Here is a 7,886-nt window from a genome sequence, read left to right on the forward strand (position 1 = left end):
CTAGTCGGGAGTGGTGCTGACTGAAAACAGATGATTTGGAGCGATTCGCGCGCCATCTGTTGGTCATTCTAAGGACTTATTGAACTACCCTCGTACCACGAACTGTTTGAATTACAAGTGTATTGCTCTGGATTAGAACTGTATTGTGTTGGGTTACAAGTGGATTACCCGCATTAGAAAAGGAGTACTGCGATATACTAATATAAGAATACGGTTCAGCGGATTACCAGTATTGTTCCCCCCTCGGGAATTTACAAGTACAAATTTACGATTATAGATTTACTAAGATAATAATTTTATTTCTCAGAATAATATAAATCTTTAATGATTCTACTGATTTCTAATGCGCAAATAAACGAAATTCCCCAAGTTTCCGGTTCTTCAATGACATTTATTTAAAGATTTGTCACGTCACAAGCCACCTTATTTTATGCTACCTGTGAACATTGTCTCCAACAAAAATATTTATCAAATTTTGCTCTTCGAATAAAAATAAATAAACAGAAAAGAGATAAAGTTGGAAAATTGCCAAAATATCCTAAAAACATAAATAGTAGCAGCGCTATACATCTAAGTTAGTCTCAAATTGTTAAGAAAGCATAAAAGTTGTGAAACACTTTTTTAAAAGGGACACTTTTTCTAATCGGATATTTTCCAAACTAAAAAATACAATTGATTTTATAATCTTAGGGGTTTATAATTATTTCAATATCCGCAAAAAATTACGTAAAAAAATTTAATTAATAAAATGATTACCTTTTTCCTAAAAACGATAAAAAATTAATTCATCGACTCAAACGTTCCTCAATTAAAAAATTTCGACTACAATGTTCTAAGCAATTGTCCGGATGCGTGTGTTTGTGTGGGTGAGCAGAAGTCAAGATTTTTTGTGAACACGATAAATTGAAAAATATTTCAGATAAAAAATCGGTTTTTTATAGTAAAACTTTTTTTATTAACATAATTCAAAGTTGATGCAAGAATATAAAAATTTCTTGGTTCGAGACGAATCGATCGACTTCTAATAGTAATATATTTATATATTGATATATTTTAATAAAATGTAAAGAAGCAAAGGTAATTCATAATATTTGTGGGGGGAAAAAAAACCTTTTTTATGGTGTAACTTTTTTCAGTAACATAATTCGAACTTGAAGCAAGAGTGGAAAAGATTCCTTGATTTGAGGCGAATCGAATGAGCTATAATATTAATACACTTTATTCAAGAGTAAGGGAGTTATGCTCATTTCTAATACTTGAAACATCTCTTTTGAATAAAAAAACTTTTTAGTGGACATAATTCAGTGCTGATGCATGAATGGAAGACTTTTTGATCATAAATTTTCAAATTAAATAATTTCGACGATTTTTGTAAAAAAATCATAAAGTTGGTAAAGGGATAGGGTGCGTCGGAACTTCTCCCTTTTCTTTTCCGGCTCAAAAAATTACTATCTCAAATATATCATTTGATTTATCTCACTTTTATGCATTTTAAAAATTGTTTTTATTGTTTTGTAATTTTGTATTCTTTGTGCATATCTATTTTTAAATCGATCAAAATAAAAACTTAAGTTTGTCTTATATGTAATAAATCACTAATGCTTCATCTATGAGGAAGCAAATACATTTGCTAACGGGAAGCAAAGTGCTCCTGAAATGAGCACCATATCATTATTAGTACAAACAAAGTGGAAACATTCGAGATCGAATTCACAGCTAGTTTTACAAAACAGTTGAGACTTCAACCCGAAAATATTTATTTTCAACCAAAAAAGTTAATTTTCAACCAAGTTGAAGAATTTTCTACAAGAACTTTGCATTTCGACCAAAGAAAAGACGAAATTTCTACAAAAAGAGTTGAATTTTTAAACCATAAGGACAACTTTTCTACAAAAAAAAAGTTAATTTTCAACGAATAAGTGAAGTTGCAACCAAATAGTTGAATTTTTTACCAAATTGTTGAATGCTCAAGCCAAAAAGACTAATTTTTCACATAAAAGTTCATTTTCAACAAACAAGTTAGTTTGCAACTAAATAATTGAATTTTCTACCAAAATGTTTAATTTTACTGCTAAAAAGAAGAATTTTCTACAAAAAAAAAGTTGAATTTTTAACCCAAATATATGTGTTTTCAACCAAATACAATTAATTTTCTACCAAACAGTTGCATTTTGATCAAAAACTGATTAAATTGGTAACAAAGGAGATTAATTTTCAAACCATAAACACGATTTTTTAAGAAAAGTGTTGAATTTTCAACCAAAAAGGAACCTGAAATTCTCAGAGATTTTTTCCAACATTTATCGTTCTTTTTTATTTTTCGTTTGATGACCTTGTCTTATATTTTGGACTTGATATTAACCTTATCAGCAATAATCTCATGACTCGAGATTCGACAATGGTCCTTTATTGGTTTAAAGGCAATACTCTACATATACATTAATATCTACATTCTACAAGCATTAAAGCTAGCGAGATAGCTGGTATTAATTTTGTTCAATCAAACACAATTGCACCTAATTAATTGAAATACGAATATTGATTCGTCAGATTAATATAAAGTAGACTCAGTTGAAAACCCTCCAGGTCATTAATGTTTAATTCGAAAATTAATTTCCTAATTTAAAATTAATTTTTATAATTTCAGATTATAGGAATGGTGCCAAAATGGATTTTTGCAATCCTCGGATTTCTTTGCTACGTCTCAGCAGCGGAGACAGATGAATTAGGCTCAGTTATAACATGGTCTGAATTAGAATATGAAGATGCTTGTGGAAAAGCTGCCAATGCCACGTGGGAATTTCTCGAAACCCCTACAAATGAGACTCTTGACCTTTGGGTAAATAATTAATTTAAAATAATTTTATAAGTTATTATTTTGGTTGAAAAACTAAAATTTTATTCAAAATTGCAATTTGCAATGCATTTGAGTTAATACGTGTGAACTGAGATGAGATTCCATTTTTTGAAACTGGAAGAAAGCCAGAAAATGACAGTGAATTTATTTTATATTCAGGAATTTTACAAATATTTAGTAGAAAACCCTATCCAATCACTTGAAATAAGTTCGAGTTTAACCTTATTTTCAATGTGAAGCTCAAGTGTTAACTTTTTTCTAATGCGTGATTGTAAAATCTTTTAATTGAAAAATTTATATTTTAGATCTTCATTTTAAGCGTACATTTTTTACTTAAAGAATTTAAATTACAATTTTAAAGACTTAAACAATTAGACAATAAATACGCTTGAAATTGAAAAATTTGCATAAAAACGATTTTACGTAATCAACTGTAAATGTAAATTACTTAATGATTTTTAAAATTGAACTGCACTTCTAAGTATTAAAAAGTATTTATTAACTAATTTCAATTTTAAAATAACTTTAAATAATTAATATTCTCATAAAGAAGGTTTTATTAACTTTTCAATGTTCTTCCAAAAAAAAAAAAAAAAAACACCGTAGCAATTGAACGTTGAGTGATGAGAAAAGTGTGAAAACTGAAGCAAGTAAAAAACGAAAAAACTTAAAATAGCTTGTGTCTTTTGATTTTCAGTTGTTTCGTTTTTCACTTTTTGCGGTTCTCACATTTTTCTCGTGACTCAACGTTCAATTGCTACGCAGTTTTTTTTGGAACGAAATTGAAAATTTTACGCACGTATTCATTGGATTTTTGTGTTTTCCCGACTTTCATTATTTACGACTCTTGAGTCGTAGGAGGTTCATTTTTTATGATATAATCAACATTTCTTCAAGAAAGAAATTTTTCCTATTTGAAAGCGTCTATTAAATGCATTTGTTGAGCAGAATTGTTGATAAAAATGAAAAATATTGTCAAACGTCAGTTGCCTCCATCAGAATATTAATTTAGGGATAAAATGAACAATTATGTAAAAAAAATGGATTTTTTCTATCAAAAAGTGACCGTTTACTGCATTTGTTGATCAGTATTGTTTATAACAATAGTAAATATTTTTAATGTCCATTTCTGTCATCGAATTTTCATTTTTGAAGGCAAACCTAATGATTGCGCAGAAAAAATGCATTTTATATATACAGAGGTGCTTATTTATTAAATTTGTTTATGAAATTTGTTTATAAAAATCAAAAAAATTATACTTTAGTGTTTTATTTCAACAAAACATTAATTTCACTTGATTTCGCGGGGAAAAACGTGGTGAAAAGAACTTCCAAGCTTCAATGTACAGTAATAATCGATTTTGTTCATAAATTTGTTTATAACAATTGAACAGATTACACGAACTTAATCTAAGTTATTAGGATTTGTTAATCGATTGTAAATCTATCAGTTTTTCACCGTTTTTAGGTAAAATCAATGAATTCTACAGAACAGGCAGCTCAAATATGAAAATTATGGTTTTTTGGCATTTTGCAACTTGAATAACAAACAAACAGAGCCTTTTTAGAAAAGTCGCCCTCGACAAACCTCTTCAGAATGTAATTAGCTTTAATTTTAAAAAAAAGATGGAATAGGATGAAAATTGTAGGCTCTGGTGGCTTGTATGCTCTGGCGTCGTTCACTAAATGTAGCGTATCGTTCGTTCAAATATCGTGTGTTTCAAATTTAAATTCAGTTTTTATGACTTAAAATAATAAATATTTTAGCTTTAAGAGTTTTAATTTTTTAATTTCAATGATTGTGAAAATTTTTTAAGAACCAGAGAAAAACCGGGAAGTGATGGGGGATTTTTTGTTGAATTGTATAATATACAGTAGAAGAACTTTATCCAATAAAGACTTCATGTGGAAATTCTCACAGCTTTAAACACTTCCAAATTTAAGTTGTTGAATTTTAAAGAATAATAATTTTTAAACGATGTATTAAATTTTGAAGGCTTGAATTTTAGAATTTTCATTTTTAAGTCTCACGTTTTTTAATTGTTAATTGTCAAAACCTTAAAAATGTGAAAATATACCATTGTCAATGTTTATTTTTAAGTCGGATTTTCCACATGTTTCAAATTGTGAGCCTTAATAAGTTAATAATAATAATTTTAAGTTGAACATTCAAAATTACTTGTTATCAAATTAAAGTCTTTGAAAGTTACAGAATTTGGAATTGAAGCTTTGCAATACTTTATTAACTATTGTTTCCAAACAATGAAAATTTAAAAATTCTAGAATACTATTTTTAACCCTCCATCACACAGGTTTTTTTACTTAATCGGGAAAATCAACTAATTAATCAATTAACTAATTAATTAATCATATAATTTATTTATTAATAAACTAATCAATTAATCAAATACTCAAGCAGAAAAAACTTAAGCGGGAGAATTTGACTGGACGTAAACTACCCAACTGTGTGACGGAGGGTTAATGTTATACATTTTTTTAATTAAGAGATTTGGAAATTTAATCAATGTAAGTTTGTACATTATTGTACAGTTATAATTCAAAATCCTCCATATTTGATTAATTTGAATTATTATAATAAAAATAATCATCAATTGATGGGTGGCTGTAAAGAAAAGGATAAACAACATTCTTTCAAAAATGAGGTTATTGCACAAAAAATTCTTAAAAAACCAAATAAATATTAGGAGAAAAATATTTTTTCAAATTCTCGTTTCTTAGTTCGATAATAAAAAAATATAATTTAAATTTTAACGTACTATTTTGGAGTTGTGATAATTTTTTTCTTCCCTTTACAATATTTTTTGAAATTATAATCGTTTATTGAAAAACTGTCTTTTTTATAGTCCATTCACCGAATAATTGACTATCTCAAAGCGATACCGTCACATAAAATTTGTATTTTCTAGGTGCTTAATATTTTGTTTGTATGAAACATTTGTTATTCTTATATATCCAAGGTGTGCCTCGACTGACTTCAACCCAAAAGGGCTTGCATATGCCAGTTTTTTCCGAATATACTTCTGGAATGCCCCACGATCATTTTGAGCCCAAAAGGGAAAAAATCGCTTGGGCTGTTTTTGAGAAAACTCTTTTTTTGATTTTTTGAAAGAGCTTAATCAACATATTTAATTAAAAATAAGTTGAACGTGAAATTTTATTGGCTCGAACCATTGGCATCCGAAAAAGGGCAGCAGGTGCTGAACATCTTACGAGATGATCAGAACTCATTTCCTCAGAATATTGAAATGAGTTCTTTTGAAAAACGAGAAGTTTTATTTAAAAATTGATTTTAAACAAAATTTCATAAAAAAGGATAATATTCAAAAGGCTATAATTTTGGTTCTACAAGAGCTAGAGCAGTGTTTTTATTAGATCTACTCAAAATCAAGTCTTCTTTAATTAGTTATTTAGCACTTTTTACCAGATATGCATAGGAAATAAGTTATTTCCCCAAAACTATGTAAGCATATTTTTTCATTTAAATCATTCGCTTAATATCGCCTTCTTATTGCCATAACTACCAAACTTTTAGAGATAGAAAATTCGATTTTTTTATTTTTCAGAAAATTTTAAGCATTTTAATCCCTGTCTAAGTGCTTGGGACATAGGATATACCGGAATGAGAAAATTTAAAACAAAAACTGATTTTTTCCCACGTTTTTCACCAATTTTCAAAAATATTGAAGGATTTCATTTATCGTCAGATGTTCAGCACTTGCAGCCCTTTTTCGGATGCCAGACTGAATGGTTTGAGCCAATAAAATTGCATGTCAACCTATTTTTATTAAAATATGTTGATGAACGTCTTAAAACAAAATCAAAAAAAGATTTTTCTCAAAAACGGCCAAAGCGATTTTTTTCCTTTTGGGTTCAAAATGATCGTGGGGCATCCCAAAAGTATATTCAGAAAAAAATGGCACATGCGAGCCCTTTTGGGTCGAAGTCAGTCGAGGCAAATCGTGTATCTTCTCAAGAAAAGGTTTTTGTTTTTTTATTTAAATTGAAAATAATATTTTTTATCGCAATCTGCAGCCCAGGCGATTCCAATTTCTGGTCAGTGTTATTTTTAGAATGTCAGATAACGCATCTATTTCCTTGAAAATGGATAACTATTTCTTATAAAATTTATTTGGGCTTAAATCAGCAACACATCATCTCAGAAGTGGACATAATTGGCATAATTTTAAACTATATTAGAAAGTAAAATATTAAATAATTATTATGAAATGATTCCTTCAAAGTGATATAATCAAATTTGTTTCAATATAAAAGAAACAATTTTAAATGTAAAGCTTTCAACTTCAAACAATTTTTAGCTTGAAAAGTGGAAAATGTTTTGCATTAAAAACCAACTGTTTTGAAATGTTAATTATTCAAAATTGTACAATACCCAATGAAAATCTTAATCGCTTAAATATTTAAATTAATAGCGTTAAGAATTGATTAGTTTTAGATAACAAATTTAAAAATAACCAATTGAAAGTCTTTAAAATTATTTATAAGTGAGTATCATTGTCACATGCAAACTCTGAACAGTTGAACAGTTTTCGAGATTAGTGGTCTCTACTATTGAATTATGCGTCCAATTTTAAATATTTTTTTTTTATTTCAAGAGTTTTTATTTTCCTATTTTCAATTTTAAACTTTTTAAAATTCGAATGGAGTAGCTTAGTGTGCTGTATTCGATTTTCTTATATGGATATTCTTATTTGAGTATATATATATATATCAACCCATCAGCATTTGGCCCGTATTTTCACCTCATATTTGAAGTCGGAAGAGCCGATTCCAGAGTGGTTGGTGGAAGGGCGCACAATACACCTGCCGAAAATAGGCAACTTAGCTGACCCAAAGAACTACAGGCCAATAACTTGTCTGAACACGCTTTATAAGATATTCACAGCCCTCCTAAATGATAGGATTGTTCGGGCAATTGAACCTGTGTGGCAAGACATGTATGAACAACGAGGCTCAAAGAAAGGCGTAGCCGGATGTCGGGAGAACCTGC

General features: G+C 28.6%; 1 protein-coding gene across 1 annotated transcript in view; it reads left to right on the top strand.

Moving 5' to 3' along the window:
* The window catches only part of LOC117177853 (angiotensin-converting enzyme-like), a 49,727-nt gene that overhangs the window by 22,145 nt on the left and 19,696 nt on the right, over positions 1–7,886 (top strand). The window contains exon 2 of the mRNA XM_033368872.1: positions 2,648–2,839. Coding sequence (XP_033224763.1) covers positions 2,657–2,839 — 183 coding nt within the window. The 5' untranslated portion in view covers positions 2,648–2,656. The remainder of the gene's footprint in view (positions 1–2,647; positions 2,840–7,886) is intronic.

The sequence above is a fragment of the Belonocnema kinseyi genome, chromosome 8 (genome assembly GCF_010883055.1).
Source record: "Belonocnema kinseyi isolate 2016_QV_RU_SX_M_011 chromosome 8, B_treatae_v1, whole genome shotgun sequence".
NCBI classification, from domain to species: domain Eukaryota; kingdom Metazoa; phylum Arthropoda; class Insecta; order Hymenoptera; family Cynipidae; genus Belonocnema; species Belonocnema kinseyi.